Raw genomic sequence first — 25,296 nt, 5'->3', positions numbered from 1 at the left:
GAAATGAATAGGCACTAAACTAAACCTTTTGATGACACGTCATATAATTTGCAAATTTGCTCTAAAAATTTGGTTTACGTATTACTCATTGTTGAAGATTAGACTTGAATTGAAACGCATATTTAAAAATAACAACCCACTTAGCTACTAGCTAGTTACTAAAAATAAATTAACAACCAAACAAAAATTTTTAGAATTGAAAAGAATATACATGCACGTAGCATTTCGAACTTAGGACCTCCTGTTAATTTTAAACAACAAAAACCATTGCTTCTAATTAAGCTTCTTCATCCTTGAACCAAATTTTGTAAATTTATACTCTTATGAAACGAAATTTGTAAAAATTAGAAAGTAAATAAGCACATGTGGTATTTTGAACCCAAGACCTCATTATTTTCAAATGACAAAACCACCACTTCCAGTTAAATTTATGTTTCATTGAACCAAATTTTATAAATTTGTACTCTTATAAAAAATATATATAAATATACCACCTTAATAAATTTGGTACCCCCAATTTTTTTGGGCCTTGGATGGTCGCCCTGCCCGCATTGAGCTTGGGCCTTGCAATTAATTTCACGTTTAGTTAAGAGTTACGACGGTAAAACTGTTTAATCTTCATCGATCAATACACATAACCTGTATATAGACATTTTCTTGTTATTCTCCGAGTACCCTCAATATTTTATTTTTAGAAAACTTCATTTTAATCCCTAAAAAAGATGAGTTTTAGATTATAACCATATGTAAGATTAAAATCCAATTTTAGTCCCTAGCACATTTAATCATATCATTTATTAGTTGTATTTTGATGTTTTATTTTATCTTTTTATTTTTATTTTAATGTATTAATTACATTTAAATTTAATTTTTATTTCATTCATCATAATATATTTTAATAGAGGTCGCACTTGGTGCGATGGCAAGTGCCTTCGCCCATAAGCGGTAGGTCTCGGGTTCGAGACTTGGGAGCAGCCTCTCCATAAATGGGGGTAAGGCTAGCCGACATTCACCTCTCCCAGACCCTGCGTAAAGCGGGAGCCTTGTGCACTGGGTACGACCATCATAATATATTTTAATGTCTACATTTAGGCAACTATATTTTTTTATAATATATATTCCGATAACAATTTTGTATGTTCTTCATTTAGGTACATTAATACATTTGAATATTTTGGTATATCTATCGGTACAAACATGTAGTTACATTGATTCAATATAATGCATTTCGTTACGTACACTTTGATACACACATTTGAGTATTGACTTTTAGGTACATTAATTCAATTATTATTTCGGTAAATACATTTAGGTACATACATTTTGGTATCGATATTTAGGTACATACATTTTCGGTATTGACATTTAGGTTCGTACATTTTGGTACATACATTTCGATATTGACATTTAGATACATTAATTCAATATAATACATTTCAGTACATACATTTAGGTTCATTATAATATATTTCGGTACAATCATGTAAGTACAAATATTTTGGTATAAAAAAGTCAATTTTATATATTTTGGCACACTCATTTATGTACACTTATGTATCTGTATATTTTTGTATCACAAATTTTTTTTAATATTTTCTCATTTACAATCATTTCTAATTAAAAAAAAATAAATATGTGCATATTAATAAAATTAAAATTCAATATGGAGAGATTAAATAAAAATACACATTAAATAAGAAAAATTGAATGTAAATTTTGATAAAAGTACACTCAAGGGATTAAATTGAATATTTAATCTAGCATCAGGTTTTTTTTAAATTTTAATCTTTTACAAGGACTAATGTTCAAAAAACCCTATTATTTTCCATCAAAAGAGAGGTTAAGAAACTCCTCAAAACAATTGCAAGTTTGAATATTTATCAAATTAATATTACAATTTTTTTCTTCGTGACTGTAGCAGTAATCAAACTCCGCCGTGTAAGTTTATCTTACATTGCCGGTCCCAAGCCCGGATAAAGGAGGAGGGGGAGGGCGTCAGGTAGTTGACAGCCGGCACTCCATGATCACGTCGAATCCTTATGAAAATGAATCCAGAACAAAATCGCGCTAAAGCTAGGGCATCACCCGTAAGTGGCGCGCTGTGTGGCCCGAGCACAGTGATAAGTGAGCAAGGGTCGCTGTATCTCCATCGGCACCCGGATGCAGTGTTAAATGAGCAAGGGGGCCATAGAAACTTTTTTTCGAACGACTCCACTCAAAGTTGTTTGGGAGCATATGCTCCTATCAACTTTACACGGGACACACAAAAGAAGTACTTTGATCCTATTAAATGGGGGAGGGTGAAGAAGCTAGGACAGAAGGGTAGAGCTCAAGAGAGCAAAATGCGTTTAGGAACGTGGAATATAGGAACCTTAACGGGAAAATCTATGGAAGTAGTGGAAGTTATGGTAAGGAGAAGGATAAATATTATGTGCCTACAAGAAACTAAGTGGGTTGGTAGTAAGGCAAAGGATCTAGAAAACTCAGGGTTTAAACTTTGGTATTCGGGCACAAATAGAACGAGAAACGGTGTTGGCATCATCGTGGACAAGACCTTGACACAAGATGTTGTAGATGTCAAGAGGGTAGGAGATAGAATCATGGCAATCAAGATTGTAATAGGACAAGAACTTATCAATGTGATTAGTGCGTACGCACCTCAAGTAGGGTTGGATACGAGTTCGAAGGAGAAATTTTGGGAAGACCTTGAAGACTTGGTGCAAGGAATTGCTCAGACGGAGAAGTTATTTATAGGAGGAGATTTAAATGGACACGTGGGCAGGGAGACAGGCAACTATGGAGGTTTTCATGGTGGCCATGGTTTTGGGGAGAGAAACGAGGATGGGGAAGCTATCTTGGATTTTGCAATGGCATATGATCTTTTCTTAGCCAACACCTTCTTTAAGAAGAGAGAAGAACATGTGATCACCTACAAGAGTGGGTCGTCAAAAACACAAATAGATTTTCTTCTAATGAAGAAAGGGGATCGTATAACTTGTAAGGATTGCAAAGTTATACCAAGAAAGAGCGTGGCTAATCAACATCGCTTGTTGGTGATGGATGTACATATCAAAAGAGTGAGACAAAAGAACAAGACTTGGAAGTGCCCAAGGACTAGATGGTGGAATCTAAAAGAAGAAAAACAAGCCATTTTCAAAGAGAAAGTAATCACCCAGTGTGTGTGGGATAGAGAGGGGGAAGCTAGCCAAATGTGGGATTCCATGGCTAGTTGTATTCGAAAAGTAGCAAAAGAGGTATTAGGAGAGTCCAAGGGCTTTGCCCCACACCAAAAGGAATCTTGGTGGTGGAATGAGGAGGTACAAACAAAGGTGAAGGCTAAGAAGGAATGTTGTAAAGCCTTATACAAGGATAGGACTGATGAAAATGGTGAAAGGTATAGAAAAGCGAAGCAAGAGGCGAAGAAAGCTGTGAGAGAAGCTAAGTTAGCGGCTTATGACGATATGTATAAACGACTAGATACCAAAGAATGAGAGTTGGATATCTATAAACTAGCTAGAGCAAGGGAAAAGAAGACAAGGGACCTAAACCTAGTGAGGTGCATCAAGGATGAGGATGGAAAGGTTCTTGCTACAGAGAACGCGGTTAAAGACAGATGAAGAGGTTATTTTCATAATCTTTTCAATGAAGGATATGAAATGAGTGCTTCTTTAGGGGAGTTGAGTAACTCAGAAGAGTGTAGAAACTACTCTTTTTATCGTCGAATCCGGAAGGAAGAAGTGGTTGTAGCTTTGAAGAAGATGAAGCATAGAAAAACAATAGGCCCAGACGATATACCAATCGAAGTGTGGAAAGTTTTGGGAGAGACAGGTATAACATGGCTCACTGACCTTTTCAATAGGATTTTGAAAACGAAGAAGATGCCAAATGAGTGGCGAACGAGCACTTTGGTGCCTATCTACAAGAATAAGGGCGACGTACAAAATTGCATGAACTATAGGGGTATTAAGCTAATGAGTCATACAATGAAGCTCTGGGAGAGAGTCGTTGAGCATAGATTGAGGCAAGAGACACGGGTTTCGGACAACCAATTCGGGTTTATGCCAGGGCGCTCAACCATGGAGGCAATCTATCTCTTACGAAGATTGATGGAAAGATATAGAGATGGGAAAAAGGATTTACACATGGTCTTTATAGATTTGGAGAAAGCGTATGATAGGGTCCCAAGAGACATTCTTTGGAGGATTTTAGAGAAGAAAGAAGTACGAGTAGCATATATCCAAGCTATAAAGGATATGTATGAAGGAGCAAAGACTGCCGTAAGAACTCATGAAGGACAAACTGAAAGCTTTCCCATAACTGTAGGATTACATCAAGGCTCATCCTTAAGTCCTTACCTTTTTGCGTTGGTAATGGATGAGTTAACAGGACATATTCAAGATGATATTCCTTGGTGTATGCTTTTCGCAGACGATATAGTGTTGATAGATGAAACTCAGGAAGGGGTAAATGCAAAGCTTAACCTTTGGAGAGAAGTGTTGGAATTTAAAGGTCTTCGCCTAAGCCGATCAAAGATAGAATATATGGAGTGCAAGTACAGTGCAAATGGAGGCCAAAACGAGTTAGGGGTGAGGATCGGAGATCAAGAAATACCAAAGAGCGATCGTTTTCATTACCTAGGATCTATCTTGCAAAAGAACGGAGAATTAGATGGAGATCTCAACCATAGAATACAAGCTGGATGGATGAAGTGGAATAGTGCATCTGGCGTGTTGTGTGACCGTCGTATGCCACTGAAACTCAAGGGAAAATTTTATAGGACGGCAATAAGGCCGGCGATGCTGTATGGCACAGAATGTTGGGCGGTGAAGCATCAACACGTACACAAAATGGGTGTAGCGGAGATGAGGATGCTTCGTTGGATGTGTGGGCACACGAGAAAGGATAAGATTAGGAATGCGGATATTCAGGGTAAAGTATGAGTAGCCGAAATTGAAGGAAAGATGAGAGAAAATCGGTTACGGTGGTTTGGACATGTGCAAAGAAGGCCTACTGACGCTCCAATTAGAAGATGCGACTATGGGACAGAGGTTCAGGGCCGAAGGGGTAGAGGAAGACCTAGGAAAACTTTGGAAGAGACTCTAAGAAAAGACTTAGAGTACTTGGATCTAACGAAGGACATGACACAGGACCGAGCACAATGGCGCTCTAAGATTCATATAGCTGATCCCACTCAGTGACTTGGATTTTCCAAGTCTCCAACCGAGAAGTTTTCCTCACTCAGGAAATTAAGGAAACACTACCTCAACCTACATGCTCCACTCACAAAGCTTCAACAAAAGAAAATTCAAAGAACTTAGCGAAGAAGGCTTTGGTGTAATTAACACAATACGTTGAAATGAAGGAAAGCTTATTTATTGATATCCCTGATAAGCTACAAATATGTACATATACATAAGTCAAAATAAACAAACAAGAGGGAGCATTCACAAAGGTTGCTTAGGAGAAGTCTCAGCAGTCGGTAGAGCCCTAGAAAGAGAAGGCATCGAAGGGGGATCATTCGGAGCCTCAGTACTGGACAGAACCCTAGAAGGAGGAGGCATCAGAGGTTGATCATTTGGAGCTTCATTACGAGGTACAGCTCCAGAAGACGAAGACAATAAATGCCTTTGGAATAAACCCACAAATCTCTGATGATCAAGTAAAACCTGACCATCAGATTCCTTCATCTGGTCAAGCTTCCTCTTCATGTTTGTAGCATAGTCATGTGCGAGCCGGTGCAACTGTTTATTCTCATGCTTGAGCCCTCTAATCTCCTGTTTGAGATTCATCACTTCAGCCGCCAATGATTCAACTTGGCGGGTTCGAGCAAATAGGCGTTGGGCCATATTAGACATAGAACCTGCACACTGAACACTAAGAGCCAGAGAATCCTTAACAGCTAACTCATCAGACCGTTTGGAAAGTAATCTGTTATCTTTGGGAGTGAGAAGGTTCCTGGCCACCACCGCAGCGGTCATATCATTCTTCATCACGGAATCCCCAACGGTAAGAGGACCAGTAGGGGAGACGAAGGATGGGCGCCATATATTGTCTGGAGAAGGCGGAGCTGCCTCTTCAACAATGTTCAAGTCAAAATGACGGTCGGAGGGGCCAGACATTTTCAAAGGTGTTGAAGAGAGAAGAGGTCGGACAAATCAAGATCTTAGAAGTGCAAGAATGGAGCTTCTACTGGTGGAGATTCAAGTGTGCTTTGGAACTTAATGCCAGCCCCTATAAAAATCTGCACTCGACAGAGCTTCAGAAATCGAAGAGAGGCCTGCTCAAAAATCGAAGAGGCGTTTGCCTTCTCAAAAGCTGGGCTGCTCAGAGACCACGAGGGTCGATCTCAGAAATCGAAGAGGCGTTTGCTTTCTCAAAAGCTGGGTTGCTCAAAGACCCCGAAGGCCGATCTCAGAAATCGAAGAGGCGCTTGCTTTCTCAAAAGCTGGGCTGCTCAGAGACCACGAGGGCCGATCTCAGAAATCGAAGTGGCACCTACTTTTCCAGCCTTGTCAGCACCTGTCACACACACACTCAGCTTTGCGGAAATTATGGGCATTCTGTCGAAGACTTCTGGTGAAGTAGAAAGCACATGAGTCCTACTGTTCAATCACCCATTTCCCACACGCAACAGTAGCTCATGGGTACCACAGATAACTTTGCCAAAGTTCTCTGCCAAAGTCGAGCACGTGAAGCTTGCAGCTCCCACTACATCGCTCTAACCAAGAAGGGTAAAAGAATAGCAAAGAAATAGCACTAACAAAGTTTAGACACATAAATTTGGAAGGTCTAGCTACCATATTATTACCCACAAGGGTAAAGGAACAGTACCACTGCTGGATAATTGGAAAGTCCCTGTGTGTCAACCTCTGTGCTTCGTGGCAAGGTAGACTAGCAAACATACCCAATCTTTACTCACATTCGAGAAAACACTCCCAACAAGATTGCTTGCTCCAAAATCGAAGAGGCACCGTCTTCCGAATCTCGAGAGCCAGACTCCCAACATGACTACTTTCTCAAAAATCGAAGAGAGGGTAAAGGAACAGTACCATTGCTGGATAATTGGAAAATCCCTATGTGTCAACCTCTGTGCTTCGTGGCAAGGTAGACTAGCAAATATGCCTAACCTTTACTCACATTCGAGAAAATACTCCCAACAAGTTTGCTTGCTCCAAAATCGAAGAGGCACCGCCCTCCGAATCTCGAGAGCCAGACTCCCAACATGATTACTTTCAAAAAAATCGAAGAGACACCGCTCTCCGAATCTCGAGAGACGGACCCCCAACATGATTGCTTTCTCAAAAATCGAAGAGGCATCGTTCTCCGAATCTCGAGAGCCAGATCCCCGATAGGATTGCTTGTTCGAAAACCGAAGAGGCAACACTTTCCCAACTTCAAGAGCCGGATCTCCTTGGATAAAGCTGTCTGTAATCTTCACATGCAACATCACCTTTCCAGATACCACAGACCACTTTTTCAAAGTGCTCTGACAGAGTTAAAACATGTGAAGTTGGCAGCTCCCACTACCGTGCTATGACCAAGTAGGGTAAAGGAATAGCATTACTACTTGTTGTTAAGGAGACGCCTATATATGTCGACCTCCATCCCCAACGGACAGGCAGACCTGCAAAAATGCTCAACCCTTCCTCATATCTGAGAGGGCTCTCCCAACGAAGCCTTTCGAAATATTCAGCTTTCTTTCCCCCCGATAATATCTCTGCAAACAAGCTATACTAGAGCAAGAATATCTCATATCATCAGGGTTAAAAGCAAGAGTATCCCATATCATGCTTTTTCCCTGTCTTTTCCTTTGGCCTTGTTCTTATCTGCAAGACAAGGAGAAAGAGAGCAATCAGTCAGCACTTGGAATCAAGCTTCCAGCCAGGAACTGACTGCCTGGAACCCCTTACCTGATTACTTACCTGCCATTGCTCTCGAGTACTCATCTTCAACATCTTATGCTTCCAGGGAAGATACCGCATCTGCCTGAGGAACAGATAGGGCAAGGGAGAAGGATACAAGGAAGCATGTGGAGACAAGCGAAACAGCACACGTGCCGATACATCCATTACTCTGTCAAAGCAAAAGTATCCCATATCAGCAGGGTCGAACGTACTCTAGATTTGATGGACTTGTTTTGACCCTCAAATTCTTCAGTCGGCCTTATACTCTGGAGGAAACCAGAAAACCCTCCAGCTCAGTTCAAGAATAAGCCTGTGGAAAGTTACTTATTCAAAAGCAAAAGTATCCCATATCATCTCTTCTCATGTTCTTCTCTTTATCCTTCATGCTACCTGCAAGATAGGGTGAATGTGAACAATCAGCCGGAGCTCTGATTGCTTACCTTGTCTGCCACCTCTTTCAGCAGATCCTCTAACTCGGCGACTTGGGGGACTCCTACTACATGGTTTGTATCGCGCTTGACCAAGCCTGAAACTACAAGTAAGCTTCAAGTGAAATTGATACATTACCTTGTGCATCTCCACCAGTTAAAGATACCACCCCTGGATGGAGGAAGAGTACTTCCAAAGAAGATGCCACATCTACCTATGAGACAGATAAAGCAAGTCAAGACGATATCGCACTCCGATACTTAGAAGTTTCGTGATTACGAGATCATTCTCCCACAATATTTCCTAATGTCATTTGTACTAAATCATTCACTTGTACTCACTAAAGGAGAGCTTGAACCTATGTACTTGTGTAAACCCTTCACAATTAATGAGAACTCTTCTATTCCGTGGACGTAGCCAATCTGGGTGAACCACGTACATCTTGTGTTTGCTTTCCTGTCTCTATCCATTTATATACTTATCCACACTAATGACCGGAGCAATCTAGCGAAGATCACAAAAAGCGACCGTTTTCGCTACCTACAATCTATCGTGCAAGCGAACGGAGAATTAGATGGAGATCTCAACCATAGAATACAAGCTGGATGGATGAAGTGTAAGAGTGCATCCGGCGTGTTGTGTGACCGTCGTAGGCCACTGAAGCTCAAGGGAAAATTTTATAGGACGGCAATAAGGCCAGCGATGTTGTATGGCACAGAATGTTGGGCGGTGAAGCATCAACACGTACACAAAATGGGTGTGGCGGAGATGAGGATGCTTCGTTGGATGTGTGGGCACACGAGAAGGGATAAGATTGGGAATGAGGATATCCGAGGTAAAGTAGGAGTAGCCAAAATTGAAGGAAAGATGAGAGAAAATCGGTTCCGGTGATTTGGACATGTGCAAAGAAGGCCTACTGACGCTCCGGTTCGAAGATGTGACTACGGGACAGAGGTTCAGGGCCGAAGGGGTAGAGGAAGACCTAGGAAAACTTTGGAAGAGACTCTAAGAAAAGACTTAGAGTACTTGGATCTAACGGAGGACATGACACAAAATCGAGCGCAATGGCGTTCTAGGATTCATATAGCCGACCCCACTTAGTGGGAAAAGGCTTTGTTGTTGTTGTTGTTGTTGACTGTAGCAGTAATCATGGTACTACCAGTGCTTGCAACCCTATCACCTTCGCCATCTAACGATAACCAATCAGAGGCATGCAAAATAAATATTACTATTGACTGTAAAAACGAAATATTCAACTCCACAATCCAAGCCGAGGTAAAGAAGTTCTCTGCAGATTGTTGCCATCAACTTTTGACTTCAGGTGAATCTTGCCGCAAATTACTGGATGAGGATAGAACAATTTGGGATGGTTGTTTCACTTGATTTCCGACTATACATTGATGAATATTGTTTACTTCCAATTCCATAATATTCAAATTCATTTAAAAAAGCCTAGGGTTCGATATGGATCTTGGAATTTGAAGGAATTTTGTTTAATATATCTTTGTGTTTACCTAAATTTGTTGTACATATTTAGCATAATTTGATTCTTGGGTGCACTACGTTTGTTAAAATATAGATTAGGGACTTAAATATGAATTTAGAATTATTTCAATTCATAACTTTTCTGTGTGTTTCCCTAATACATGAAAAATTAGTAATAATTTGGGTTTTCCTATTAAGATTTGTAATCCCGTGAAATTAAAGAAAGATCAACTAAGGAGAGACTAGTTAATCGATTTTTGTTTCCTTATTTCGCGTATTCTTAAGTTCTTTGATTCTTACTTCCCTGTTCCTATTAAGTAACATGCCATAATACTAATTGGGATGGAGGGAAGTAATCTGGGTATTCAGGAATATGAGAGGAAGAATAGGTATGAGATCAACTACCTTCAACTCAATCAAATCTTAATTCCTATTTAACAATGTAATGGGTTACAAATTGTAATGTGAGACTCGTATACTTTGCAATTCCATATGAATTAGTGAACACAAAAACAAGTACTGCTTCTTTTTTCCAGTTTCACACCAACTTGAGCAACATGGGATTCTAACAGAAACCATGGATTTTTTTTAGTTTTCGCCATTGGTTATTTGTCAAACAACTGAAATGAAATGAGATAAGAATCTCTGAAGATCTTTCTTCTCTACTTATAACATGTAGAATTTGGAATAAGGTTTTATCACTAAATGGTCCCTGACGTTTCTAAAGTTCATATTTTCACCCGTAATTGATTAATGTCATCCTCCACGGTTTTCCTCCTCCAGATTAGCCCGACGAAATATATCGGGGTGATTTTGAATATCATATCATGACCACCGCGACACCAAAGAATCATTGAGCAACCGCGGTTATAGGGGCGCGGGTTGTGGTGGACTTTTGACGTCATCGTTACAACCAGGATGTGGCCCTCCTGGTCTTTTGCATGGGTCGAGGACTCTGGGGTGAATGCGCTTCCTTTCGGCTTTGACTTCAGAGTTTAGCACCACCATGCTAACGAGGAGCAAACAGAGGATGAATGACTTCATGTTTGAAATGTCCATGAGTATTGTTCTTAATGTATGTCTAATAGTTTGTATTTGTGTTGGCACAAGACTCTCAATTCTGACTTCTTGTGTTAATGTGCCAAAATATTACAATACATAGGGTTATATTAATCCCTATGTAGATAGGAATCCTCCACTAATTACAACTGGAAATTACATTCCTATAATATTGTACAATCATTGAGAGGATTCTAGATTAACTAGGTAGAATTATGACTCCTAACATGTGGAAAATATTGCAATATATATATGTATATAACACACACACATACATACACATACACATATACATACATATATACATATACATATACATAAACCTTACATTAATTCCTATTTAAGTAGGAATCCTACACTAATTACCATTGAAAATACAGGCTACAATCACATAGAGGATTATGAATTAAATAGGAGTAATCTAACAGAAAATCACATAGAGGATTACGAATATAAGGAACATGTAAGCACAGAGCAAATTCTAGCATTATTGAGGCAACAAACGAATTAAACAAAAAGTCCCTTATAAGGTAATTACTTGCTAACCAAGTTTTAACGCCGCAGTTCCTATTGGGGAAGGAACCCTAAAGTATTTCCCATGATTCGTCAGAGAACAACCAAGAACTCAAATTTCTGACCCAGTTAGAAGAAGAAGACGACATGATCGCCAGATTACCGGAGTATATTTGCTGCCATATTCTCAAATTCTTGCCAATTAGACATCCCGTGGTGATAAATTATTCGGAAGATAGCACCTTCTGCTTCCTTCACAAACCTAAAGCTTGATGATCTGTTGCTGCTTCTCCGTGAAAGCTCCAAAACCATGTACAACTTGCGCCGCCTCATCAATTTTCCATGCATACATAAACTCTACATTCTTTTGCTCCAACGCTAACAGTCTGACTTGCATAAATTCTTGGTTGCTTAGCGCATGCACATCGAATACAGTTGCGGTAGAGATCAGGATTTCTTACACAGAAAACCCGATTGAATTTCCTCAAATTTTGTATGTCAGCACTTCCTTCCTCGTACTGAACCTAAATGGGAACTTACGGCTGGATTTTCATCCTGATTAAATGTGTTTGGATAAAGGTTTGTAGAGAAGATGGTATTAGTTTTAAGGAGAAGCTTTTCTACATCTTCCGTGTGCTTGAAGATTTGTTCATAGCGGGTGACATATTGAACAAGAAAAGAGAAGTGGTTTAAAGGTGAAATCGAATCCACTCACGAGTTAAAGTTTGAGTGTTTGGTGCATAATTTTAATGGCGATATCGAGTATAGCTTTGTGGTTGATTGCCCGAACCTTAAAACCTCGAGCCCTGCGATAATTTCTTGGCCAAGTATAAAATCTTTGTGGATTTGAAGGTCCTTGATTATGCAAAGATTTGTATCGGAAACCCTTCAGCATATTAGGGTGAACTTGGGCTTTATTTCGAGGTAAACCACTTAAATCGTGCATTTGAGCTTTACATTAACGGTATATTATTCATATTCATAAGTTAATGGGTTATGAAAAGACTCTCTTGCCAGCTAACTTGTGAATAAACTTTTTAGACCATGAATTTAGACGATTGTGTAGATTCATTCTTGCCTGAATATGAGGTCCAAGTTACCAAAATGTAGTCATAATTACGTTTTGCTTACTATTTATTTAATTACTACATGCATTGTTTCAGGGGCGGAGCCACATGGAGGCCAGGTGAGGTCTAGGCCTATCTTGAAATTTTATTAATATATATTTTTTGTCTGCTAGGTTTGGCAATAAACAACTTTTTATTTTGTTTTTTAAACTAAACCTTACAATTAGCGAATTCCTTTTTTAGTCTCTTCGTATAAGACAAGTTCTATACAAGTTAAAGTAAAATTCAATTAATTATGTTGAAATTAATATCTCAAGGTAATAGTCTTAAAGGCCCCTCCTGAGAAGGGTTAGTGGCTTTGCTATTGCATTGTTTAGTAAGTGGGCTGAGTCTTGGAGCGACAGAAAGGTTGCTCCTTTACGTTCCGCTTACTTTTGAATGTTTTGCATGGCTCGCATTGTTTGGATTTTCTTTACGTTGGTGTTAGTAAACTTAAGAAAGCAACCCACATGAATGAAGAAACCTCATCATTAATATATAACAGAAAGTCAATTTTAACATGTATTATGAGTTATGATGGTAAAAATGTTTAATCATCAGTACACATGCCTATACATAAACATTTTCTTGTTAATTATTCTCCGATTCCCCTAAATATTATTTTCCATCAAAAGAAAAATTAAGAAAATCCTAAACACAATGGCAAGTTTGAATATTTATCAAATTATATTACAATTTGGTTCTTCGTGACTGCAGCAGTAATCATGGTGCTGCCAGTACTTGCAATCCTATCACCTTCGCCATCTAACGATAACCAATCAGAGGCATGCAAAAGAAATATTACTGTTGAGTGTAAAAACGAAATCTTTAACCCTACAATTTAACTAGAGGTAAAAAAGTTCTCAGCAGAATGTTGCCATCAACTTATAACATCGGGTGAATCTTGACTATACATTGATGAACAGTGGCGAAGCCAGGATTTCTCGGGAGAGGGGCGAACTTAAAAGAATGCAAGGTTAAAGAAAAATGGTAACAACTAAATCTTTTTATATAGTAATGTCTTCCATAATTAATCAATACAAACAAATTACAATTGTTGCCGGCGAGGTTTCATGTCATGAAAACGTCGCATAATAGGCTCATTATCAATAAAAGCAAATACATCTTTCTCAATGTAAACAAGCATGCTATCACTCAACCATTGATCTCCCATTTTGTTATGCAATGGTGTTTTCACAATCTTCATAGCAGAAAAAGCTCTCTCCACCGAAGCGGTTGCAACCGGTAACACCAAAGCCAATGTAAGAAGTTTATACACTAACATATAGCTTTCACACCTCCCGGTCTTCACTAACTCTTTTGCAAGATCACTAATTCCTCTCAAAGATGAAAATTCACTATGCATCTTCATATCATGAATGTAATTGTCAAGTTGAATTGGAAGATTCATGAGGTCCATACGATCAAAATCTTGAGGATAAAGTTGGGCTAAACGAACAATTTTTGCTTTGTCAAAAGATGCAAAATTATTCACCGGACTCAAACATGTCATACAAAGAAGTAACTCGGTGTTTACCTCATTGAAGCGATCATTCAACTCCTTTAGTTGCATATCAAGGACTTGAAAATAGAGGTCCACACGATAGTAATGGAAGTTTGTGATTTTTGGAGCTTTACGCCTTGATTTTCCAAGTACGAAATGCAAATCCTCCATGTTAGGAACGATAATATCATGCTCCTCACAAAACTTTTCTACATCATGAAGCAAGTCCCCAAAGTCATCATCTCTCAAGGATTGTAGTCTTTGCTTGCATACTTCCACTAACGCCATCGCATTCACAATATCTTGATCTTTCTTTTGCAATGCTTGTGATAACTCATTTGTAATTCCCAATATAAGTCTCATCAAGAAAAGGTGAAATGTAAAATCAAAAGTTTGTATGTCTTTGAATAACCTAGTTGCTTCACCGAGTTATCTTGGTTGCGATCACTTTTAATCCATTCAACCACCTCCACCACGGCTTCAAACATAACAATAATACTAACTATAGTACCATAATGCGAGTTCCACCGTGTATCGCATGGACGCATGAGACTCATTTCTTGATTTAACCCTTTACCCGTTTCAAGATTACCAAGATTAAGAGCTTTATGAATTTGTTCTTGTTGTTTTTCTCTAAATGCATCACGACGCTTACACAATGATCCAATAAGATTCACCAAACTACTAGCATTGATGAAGAAATTGGCAACATCCTTATTTTCCTTTGCCACGAATACAAGAGCTAGTTGGAGTTGGTGTGCAAAACAATGAATATAAAATGCTTGAGGGTATTTGTTCAAAATCTTTGATTTAAGACCATTTAACTCACCTTTCATATTGCTAGCTCCATCATAGCCTTGTCCTCGTAACTTGGACATACTCAAATTTGTTGTAGCAAACAATCTCTCAATGGCCTCTTCAAATGAGTTACTAGTTGTAGAGGAGACATGTTGAACATCCAAAAACTTTTCAATTGCTTCTCCTTTTTTGTTCACATAACGCAATACCACCGCCATTTGCTCTTTAGTTGAAGAATCACGTGCTCCATCAACCAAAAGAGAAAAAAATGCACCTTCCATATCTTTAGTGATTGCATCTACAGTTTCAATGGCACAAGCACGGACAAGATCTTTTTGAATATCGGAAAAAGTATACTTAAGATTCTTGGGAGCATTCTCAAACACAACCTTCCTAACTTGTTCATTATGCTTGGAAAGAAATTGCATAAGCTCCAAATAATTGCCCCTATTGCTTGATTTCAACGATTCATCGTGGCCACGAAAAGGCAAACCTTGTCCCAACAACCATCTTGTGCACTCAAGTGAGGCACTCAATAAAGTACGATAATTAATACGAGTTTCATCGGTTTGCTTAATCACAAATGTTTCAATGTGTTGTTTTTGTGCCATCAATTCTCTAGCTTGTTGTACAGCTTTATTATGAAGACTTCCAACACTTCCTTCATGGACTCGAAGATTTTCGGGTCCTTTCTTCCAATTTGTAAACCCTATCTCAGTGAAGACATCACTTCCAGTGCTACCCATTTGATCAAAATCACATTTGAAAAGATAACAATAACGGTAAAATGCAGCATTTTTGGATATACTATACTCCAACCACTTAAACTTATCAAACCAACGAATGATAAAACATCGATTGTCGCTAACCTTTCTTGGCATGATGTGGTCTCTAGGTTGACAAGGATCAACTTGAAGATAGTGTCTACGAATTGCTTCACGATAATTAGTTGGATAATCAAGTATTTGACGTCTATGTGTAGGGTCTGCAGGAAGATTAGCCAATATTTCATCCAACTCAGTGGCTTCACTTTGTTGTGACCTACTTGGAATATTTGAAGGAGGACTTCTTGGAATATTTGAAGGAGGAGGAGGACTACTCAGAATATTTGAAGGAGAAGGACTACCCAAAATGTTTGAAGGAGGATTTAAGTATTGTTTCTTATAGTATCGTTCCATTACGTAACTGTAAAATGGAGAGAAATAAAAATTCTTAGACTCTTAATCCTAAAATAGACTATACTATTATTATAGTATGCATAATAACTAATCCAACCAACCAACAAGTCAATTAATCAAAAGTACTAATATTAGTTAAAGATGGCTCATTGCGTCCATCCTGGTGGCTTATTACCAATAATTTTAGTTAAAGATGGCTTTTGACATGCCAATTTATCTATATGTACAATTATACATACATATGATAAGAGTAAGAAGCAAATTAAAAGAACGATTCTTCTAATTCCCAATTCGTATCAATAGTTTCACCCTAAAAAATAATTTCATAATTTCATATCAATAATCATAGAAGCATATGATTCACATCAATAATCAATAACCAATAACCATATTAATGCATTATATGATTCTATACCAATTAAATGAAATTTGTATTAAATAATTAATTAGGGTTATGGATTATACATTTAAGAATTAAAATTTTTACCTTTAAATGGTGATTGGTGGAAGCCGACGGCTCAAGCTCAAGGTGGAGAGGAGAGGAGAGTGGCTTGTGAACTGTGAAGGCTCAACAGAAATTAAAGGGGACTCACTTGGCGTTGGCTTGGCTGCTGGGATTTTGGGGAGCAGTTTGGCTCTCTTTCTCTGTGTTGATTGGTAAACAAACGGCAGGAATAAGCAGTAAAGGGGAATGGGGTCGGGGGGGGGGGGACATATGATATAGGGTTTTGGGGTGACACGCGGAAGGGAGCGGTCCCCCTTCATATATATATATATATTTTTTTAATTCAAATATACAAAACGGCGCCATTTTGTATAACAATTTTTAAATTTTTTTTACCAGGTCCAAAACGACGTCGTTTTGGCCTGGTTTAAACAAAAAAAAAAAACAGCAATCTATGCAGAACAGATTGTAGATTGCCCAGAAAAAACAGAGGAGATGCACCAGGGTTTTCTGGCGAGGCGCGCGCGAGGGGAGTGGCGAAGAGCTGGGTCCAGTGGAGTTTCCCAGCGAGGGGAGTGGCGGCCGCCACTCCTCACCCTCATGTGGCTTCGCCACTGTTAATGAATATTGTCGATTTCTAATTCAATAATATGCAAATTTTTTTTTTTTTTAAAAAGCCTAGGGTTTGACATGGTTCTTGGGATTTGAAGGAATTTATTTCTAATATATCTTAGTGTTTACCTAAATTTGGTGTACAAATTTAGTATAATTTGATTCTTGAGTGCACTGTGTTTACTAAAACATGGATTCAGAACTTAAATATGGATATTAGAATCATTTCAGTTCTTAACTTTACTACGTGTTTACCTAATACATATTAAACTAGAAATAGTGCGAGTTTTCCCTATCAATATTTGTAATCCAATACCTGAAATTAAAGAAAGATCAACTGAGGGACTAGTTCATCGGTTTCCTTTCCTTATTTCTTGTATTTCTTAAGTTCTTTGATTCCTACTTCCCTATTCCTATTAAGTAACATGCCATAAATTAATTTGGATTGAGGAAGTTCTGAATATGAGTATTCAGGAATATGAGAGAGAAAGAATGGGTATGAGATTATACGCTCAACTCAATCGAATCTTAATTCTTATTTTATAATGTAATGGATTGCCAAATGTAATTTGAGACTCATATACTTTTTAATTCCATACGAATTAGTAAACGCATAAAAAGTAGAATTTGGAATAAGATTTTATCACTAAATGGTCCCTTACTTTTCTACTTTCTAGAAGTCCATATTTTCATCTTCATTGATCAATGTCATCCTCCGTTGTTTTCCTCCTCCACCTTAGCCCAACGACATATAGCTTGTGTGCTTAGTGATGCTGCATATAGCTTGTGTGCTTAGTGATGCTATATAACTTGTGTGCTTAGTGATGCTACATATAGCTTGTGTACTGATGTTGCACTTTGTACTGATGCTACACTTTGTAAATTAATTAATTATGGTTCTACTTTCTGTTTGTAAATTGGTTCTTCACATAAATATGTTGTAGAAAAAGAAAAAAGGAATATGCATCAAGCTTGTGTTAAAACAATTATGCATCTACATTGTGCGTTAACAACCAATTCTGCACCTACCTTGTTTCACTAATTGATGCTTCATCTACTTGTGCGCTAAGTGATGCTGTATATAGCTTGCGCACTAAGTAATACTGCATATAGCTTGTGTGCTTAGTGATGCTGTATATAGCTTATGTATTGATGCTGCACTTTGTAAATTAATTCTGGGTAAATTACATAGTAACCCCTCAAGTTTAAGGTTTATTACAATCTTATACAACATCTTTAAAACATTTCACTTTCATACCTCAAGTACTAATTTATTTCAATATAATACATCCGTTAGATTTTCCATCCATTAATCCGTTAAATGTTGACGTGGCTACCACATTTGTGCCACGTGGTTGCCAAGTGTGTGCCACGTGGCCAAAAAAATAATTTTTAATTTTTTAAAAAAAAAAAAAACCTAAATCTTCTAAATAAATTAAAAAAAAAAAAAACCAAAAACCAAGCCCCACTTCGTCTTTCCTCCCTCCCCTCCCCCCCCCACCCCAAAAAAACCCAACCTGCAACCCGACAGTACACCTACGCACGCACCCATCTACACACCCACACCACCGACGACACACCACCACAACCTGTATCACTATCGTCCACCAGTCTAATCAACGAGCCGCCACATGTCAAATTTTCCCCAACCTTTACTAACTCCCCCGGTCCTCCAACAATTTCATCGGCTCAGTTTAAGGCGCTGAGAGAAATTGAGAAAAGTCGTTCCTCGCGAAGCAAAGCATATTTCTGAAATTTCCCAAAAAACCAGAACTAGAAAAGCGAGCAGCACAAAGATCCGATGCGTTGGAGTGGGTTGTCCTCGGGTACGCTGGCCGCTGCGGCGTAGGCAATCATGGTGCTCCTCTTCACGATCCCCGGCCTTGACGGCCTCCGCAAGGGCCTCATCACCGTCACACGCAACCTCCTCAAACTGTTTCTCTCGGTGGTGCCGTTCTGCCTCATTTTGCTCATGGACATCTATTGGAAGCACGAGACTCGCCCGAGCTGCGAAGGCGACTCCTGCACTCCATTGGAGCACCTCCACCATCAGAGCTTGACGAAGATGAAGAAGAAGACGCAGAAGAACTGGATGTTGTCATACCAGGCCTCGTAGGTATCGGTGCCGTCGTCGAGGGACGACGGAGGAGAGAGAGTGTCGTTCAAGTAGGGGATGGGGGAGAAGGCTAAAGATTGATAAGATGTGGGCAACGGAGGTGTGGGAAATCTAGGGATTGAGGAACCAGAATTTGGGGTTTCTCTGGTGGGATTTGACGTAATTGGGATTGAATTGGATTGGGATTTTCTTCATGTGGGGGAGGAATTATGGTTTGGGTTGAGGGGTTTTGGGGGGAATTTGGGGTTGTGCGGAATAAAAGGAAGATGCTGGGATTTTTGCGGGGTGGAGTGTTTAATTTTGCGTTTTTTAGTTTTTTTTTTATTCAGGTTTTTTTTCTAAAAAAAATTAAAATTTTTTTTGCCACGTGGCACATAGGTGTCAGCCACATCAGCACAAATGTGGCAGCCACGTCAGCATATAACAGACCAATGGATGGAAAATCTAACGGATGTATTATTTTGAAATAAAATAGTACTTGAGGTATGAAAGTGAAATGTTTTAAAGATGTTGTATGGGATTGTAATAGACCTCAAACCTAAGGGGTTACTATGTAATTTACCCATTAATTCTGGTTCTACTTTCTGTTTGTAAATTGATTCTACACATAAATATGTTGTAGAAAAAGAAAAAAGGAATATGCATCAAGCTTGTGTTAAAACAATTATGCATCTACATTGTGCGTTAACAACCAATTCTGCATCTACCTTGTTTTACTAATTGATGCTTCATCTACTTGTTTGCTAAGTGATTCTGCATATAGCTTGCGAGCTAAGTGATGCTGCATATAGCTTGTGTGCTTAGTGATGTTGCATCTAGCTTGTGTGCTAAGGATATGCTGATAGGAGCATATTTATGCGCCTTAGTTAGCTAGTTCTTGTGCATTTACGTTGTTTTTCCTTAGATAAGTTAGTCTTTTAAGCTAGTTTTATGTGTTTTCAGGTTTAAGGGCGAAGTATACAAAAATATGCATTTTGGAGCCTTTTGGAGCAAAATGGAGCTTGGAATGGACGAAGTTGAAGACTTGAAGATGAAGATTCCTACTCAAACAAGGTTTCCTACTTTAAAGTAGGAAAGTTAAACCTAATTGGCCTTGAGTTTCAGCAACAAAGAAGTATTCCAAGTCAAAGAAGGAAAAGGAGTCCAAAAAGAAGAAGGATTGATCAAGACAAGCTTTCCTATTCTTAATGTGCAAGGGTTTCAGCTACAAAAAGGAGTCTTAAACACTGTAGGACACCTTAGCCTTATTCTAGAGGAATGCCGCACCTATTTCAGTAAGGGAACCCTTTTCCTTGCATGACAAGACCTTCTAGAAGACCTTATTTCCTGGCTTTTCAAGGCTTTCTAGAAGCCTTATCATCCAGCCCACCTTGTAGGCCTTTTCCCGTTTTAATTCTGATTTCTAAGCCTTTTTCCTGGAGGATTTGGGTTCTAGAAGCCCTAATCTGATTGCCCTAGGGTTTAGGTGCCTATAAATATGTATTTTCAGCATTTGCCGCACGGACCACCTCATATATTCAGCCTTTACGCCAGAAACACTTCTACAACCTTTGCCGCAGCCATCACTCATCATCCACCCTATGTCCTGACCCTAAACACCTTTGTCGCACCCTCTCACCCATTCTAAACACTACCACACCATTCCATATCCATTCCTCCATACAAATACCACCCAAAATCTGTCCCTAAGTCTTGTACCGCAGCAAAGAGGAAGAAGGACAGTCCATAGGCGTGCTTGCTGTTCAATATTGGATCGTTGGAGCGTTTAGGTGTTTTCTTTCTTTTGTTCTCAATGTCTAAATTTGTTTATCTTTGTTTTGTGAGTATGAGAACTTAAACCCCCCTTGGCTAGGGGGGGATTCGAAACCATGTTTTATGCTTGCTATATGATTTGATTACTTTTAATTGTGTTTCATAAATTGTGAATTCAATTTACTTATCGATATTAATTAAACTAATTTGTGTGTGTTGGTTGAGAATGCATGCTTAATTGTCATGCATAAATCTAATGCTAGGATATAAGGGAGTTTCACCTAATTGTTATGAACTTATTCGCAAGTAGTGAAGGTTGTTGATCGCAATCGTGTTAAGTAAATTCTTGGCATAAGTTTCATGCAATTCATAGTAACAAGTGCCTCGTCAATGCTTATGGTTTTCATAGAACTTAATGATTCTTGCTTGTATCTCTATTATGCAATTCATGTAGGGAACTTGTGGGGAATGCTTTGGGTTGTCGTATGCAATCATCCAATTCACTAACTTTAGGAAAATTTGAGGGTTAATTAGTGCAATTCACGGTTAATCTGGGGCGTTGAGAATTCATGGTTCATTGAAACGCAATTGGAAATCGTTTTGTATGCAAGTGTGACATGTGTGGAGAAGAACCCCTTAGCTAGTTTTCCATCCATTCACTTTAATCAAATTCGTTTTAAAATCTGTTTTAGTTTACAAAGTTTTTGTTTTGTTTTCAATTTCGTCAAAATCAAATCCCCATTTATTTTGAAGTGTTAGATTAGTTAGAAATCAATTTAGTTTGTGTTTTTAAGTGTCTTGAGTCAAGTTATAATCTATTTTCGTCCAAATTTGTGTTTGGTGTTCAAAACTGCCCAGATTGTGTTTTTAAGGCAGTTTTGAGTGTTTATGTGCTTGTTTGAGTTTTTTGGTTTGTTTTAGTGTTTTAGAGTTTAGTTTTGCATTCTTTGAGTCTAGTTTAGTGTTTTAAACTTTGTTTTTACGTTTTTGAGTCAATTTTCAAGTGATTTAGCAATCCCTCCTAATCCCCGGCCTAGAACGATCCCTACTTACATTCTTTACTACAATTGATAAAAAGAGGGTTTAATTTGTGTGCTTATATATTTCGCATCATATGCCCTTTGCATCTAGTTTGTCATTTATTTTACTTCTTATTATTTAATAATTTATTATACTCATGATCGTTTCATTTTTTTTATGAAGATGACAACAAAAGTAAAACATTTTGCAATAAAAAAGAAATCACCTCCAAAATCTCTTGCCGTAAAGCATCGGGCAACAGATGAAAATTATGCTCAAATAAGACTCAATCTCTTGGCCCTTGCAGAACTAATACAAGAGCTCAAGCCAAAACTTGAAGAAAAACCAGCACTCTTGGCATTCATATACAAGTCATTTTTTGGCAGAATAGTGAAAGCTTACATAAAAAGTGAATTATAAATGAATAAATCAGACTGGGATGTCATACATATAGTGAACTGGTATGACACTGAAAAATGAATATTCAAATTCAAAAATGGATATTGCAAAGTAAATGTTGATGATGTCCAACGCATATTTGGGATCCTAAACCGAGGCAGAGAAGCCCCTAAGTCAACAAGAGACTCAAGAATCCCAAAGCCGAAAGAAAACGGATTCGTTGATAAATACTTCTCGGAAATGACAAGAATTGGTAGAAGAGAAATTGCACAAGCAATTCAAGTTGCATTTGATGATGGGACAACAGAAGGGGATCAGGATGCAGCATGCCTTATAATTTTGTATTTGCTCAACACAAATCTGCTTGGGAGCTCAACGGGGAAACTTACGTGGAGTTTGGTCAAGAATTACAACTTCATCGATAACATAAATCAGTACAACTGGGCTAAGAAAACAGCAAGATACTTGATGGAATCAATCAATAAAACACATAAGAGAAAAAGAGGCAAACAACCAATCGTTAGTGGCGATGTTGTAGTTTTACTGGTAAGCAAACAAAAACTAAAAAAAAAAAAATCATTTGTTGTCTTATTTTACAAAAATATACAAATCTCTAACTTTTATTTTGTCTACAGCATTGGATTTGTGATCACACCACAATCATCAACCCAATAGAAGGAAAGGAGAAACGCCCACCAACAGCAGTGAATTGGGATTTGGCAAATCTACATGAAAAAATCTATAAAGAAGCAAATAAAAATTTGGAGGTAAAACTAATACTGCATATACTTTTATGTAAAACATGATTCTACATGTATTTTGTGTGAAAAGATATTCTGCATGTGCCTATTGTGTGTTGTTTTCAAACAAAATATCAAAAAACAAAACTCTTTAACATTTCACAGATGGACAATGCAAAACAAATTGAGGAGTCAGTTGAACAACGCCCAAAAGATGATGATGACGACTTTGTCGATCTTCCACCTGCATCAAAAAAGAGGAAATTGGAAAAGCAAGTTGCTAAGAAGGGACCAAAAGCCAAAAAAGCTAAAGCGTAAAAAAAATTAATGTTTTAACATGAAGGTCCTGAAGAAGTTGAAACGATAGTGAGACTTGAGCAAATAGTCAATAAGGATGAAACCATAGTGGCACTTAAACTTCTAAAAGGTGATGCTGATGATGAGATGATTGATGTTTAATAGCAAGAAGATGATGATAATGAAAAAACTGTGTCAGATATGCCAGAAAAAGGCAATGATCAAACAGATGATGAAGAATTTCAAATAACATCGTCTGTGTGGATGATAAAAATAAAGAGCCAAGACAAGCTAAAAAGTCAAGACGATGACCCAGCAGACAAAATGGTAAATCCAAACAAGCTAATTCTGCTAAAAATTTGTGTTTATATTTTATATAAAATCATGAGTTTATTATAAAAAAAAAATTAAAATGCCATCAACTGAATTATTCTGGTATAACTGATGCTGCATACTAATTCTATTATAACTGATGTTGTATACTAATTCTGGTAACTAATGTTGCATACCAAGTATGGTATAACTGATGTTGCATACTAATTTTTTATCACTGATACTGGATACTAATTATGGTATAAGTAATAATGCATGCTAAAAACTTATACTAAGTTTGGTATAGTTGATGCTACATACTAAGTCGGGCATAACTGATGATGCATACTAAGTCTGGTAAAACTAACGCTGCATACTAATTTTGGTATAACTGATGCTGCATGGTAATTTTGGTATAAGTAATAATACATGCTAAAAACTTATATAAGTCTGGTATAACTAATGCTGCATACTAATTCTGGTATAACTGATGCTGCATATTAATTCTGATATAACCGATACTGCATACTAATTCTTGTATAAGTAATAATGCATACTAAAAATTTATATAAGTCTGGTATAACTGATACTGCATACTAAGTTTTTAACTTTGTGATTATAATCCATAACTGATGCTACATAATTATTTTGCTATAAAACTGAAGCTTTGTCATTGTAATCAATAACTGATGATGCATACTAAATCTTTGTATAAGTAATAATCCATAGTTGAAGCTTTGTCATTATAATCCATAACTGATGCTGCATACTAAACCTTTGTCATTTAATTCTTGATTTTGAATACAATCATGAGGAAAAAGGTGGAGAACAAAATGAAAATAAAGATCACTTTGACACACCAGTTGATAGTTAGAGTATCTTTGGCACCCAAATTCCAAATGAGTAAGTTCAAGATGACCAAAATATTGCACATTGTTGATGCACAAAATCGGAGGTTTTGGAACAATGTAAATCCGACCGTGAATCTGAATGAAAGTAAATAACACAAGATGTATCGTGGTTCACCCCAAGGTTTGGGCTACGTCCACACTGATTATGTATTTATCTGTTTGTGAGGGAGAGAGATGGAAAGAGCTTCTGAGGGTGAGAGAGCTCTTCCATGGCCTAAGAAATTGGTCTCCCCAAATTGTAAGGGTGATGAGTCCTTTTATAGAATAAGGGCTCATCACTTATTACATATTTGCCTCTTGCTTTATTACATAATTACATTTATGTCCCCCGAGTATTTGTACGAGATCTAAATACAAAGGCCATATGGTATAAACAATAGTCCCCCAAGTCTTCAGTTAAGAGAGTCTTTTGGCTGGAGACTTGAAATTCAATCCATGTGTGGGCCGAAGTAACTAGATGTTGTCTTGAATTGACGCTCGATATGAGGCGGTGCTCAATCTGAAATGATGCTCAACTAGAAGTAGCACATGCTGCGAGGTTGTTCGGCCCGTGGCTTATGTTGCCTTGGTTAGCTCGGCTTGTGGCGTTGAAGGTGAGGGAGTCCCTTTTTATAGAATAAGGGCTTGCTCATCAATACATGAATGATGGGCTAGAGTTGATGCTCTCTAATGATGGTGAGGGAGTCCCTTTTATAGAATAAGGGCTCGCTTCTCAA

The 25,296-nt window shown here is 38.0% G+C and overlaps 2 protein-coding genes across 2 annotated transcripts; both read right to left on the bottom strand.

Annotated features, from left to right (window-relative positions):
* Positions 1–13,381: 13,381 nt before the first annotated feature.
* On the bottom strand, positions 13,382–14,288 carry LOC139189541 (uncharacterized). The gene is made up of 2 exons (XM_070808511.1): positions 13,695–14,288; positions 13,382–13,456 (listed from the first exon to the last, which is right to left on the bottom strand). The coding sequence occupies exons 1-2, from the start codon at positions 14,286–14,288 to the stop codon at positions 13,382–13,384; spliced, it is 669 nt and encodes a 222-aa protein (XP_070664612.1).
* Positions 14,289–14,362: 74 nt separating this feature from the next.
* Positions 14,363–19,083, bottom strand: LOC103423876 (uncharacterized). The gene is made up of 3 exons (XM_008361952.3): positions 18,802–19,083; positions 16,923–17,035; positions 14,363–15,983 (listed from the first exon to the last, which is right to left on the bottom strand). Exons 1-3 carry the CDS (start codon positions 19,081–19,083, stop codon positions 14,363–14,365), a joined length of 2,016 nt encoding a protein of 671 aa, XP_008360174.3.
* Between the last annotated feature and the right edge of the window lie 6,213 nt (positions 19,084–25,296).

The sequence above is a fragment of the Malus domestica genome, chromosome 11, assembly GCF_042453785.1.
Source record: "Malus domestica chromosome 11, GDT2T_hap1".
Taxonomy (NCBI): Eukaryota; Viridiplantae; Streptophyta; class Magnoliopsida; order Rosales; family Rosaceae; genus Malus; species Malus domestica.
The sequence above is the reverse complement of the archived record's forward strand: the minus strand, read 5'-3'. Positions and strand labels throughout refer to the sequence as shown.

What these genes read in the sequence shown, in the direction of transcription:
- LOC139189541 (XM_070808511.1), bottom strand. Translation starts at nt 14,288, where the DNA reads ATGGCGTTAGTGGAAGTATGCAAGCAAAGACTACAATCCTTGAGAGAT. An exon ending in CTTTTTCTGCTATGAAGATT is followed by an intron (nt 13,457 to 13,694) that starts GTGAAAACACCA and finishes CATTCTTTTAAG; the next exon opens with TTCGCCCCTCTCCCGAGAAA.
- LOC103423876 (XM_008361952.3), bottom strand. Translation starts at nt 19,083, where the DNA reads ATGGTGGAGGTGCTCCAATGGAGTGCAGGAGTCGCCTTCGCAGCTCGG. An exon ending in TGCTCGCTTTTCTAGTTCTG is followed by an intron (nt 17,036 to 18,801) that starts GTTTTTTGGGAA and finishes ATTCATTAACAG; the next exon opens with TGGCGAAGCCACATGAGGGT. An exon ending in CGCCTCGCCAGAAAACCCTG is followed by an intron (nt 15,984 to 16,922) that starts GTGCATCTCCTC and finishes TCCATTTTACAG; the next exon opens with TTACGTAATGGAACGATACT.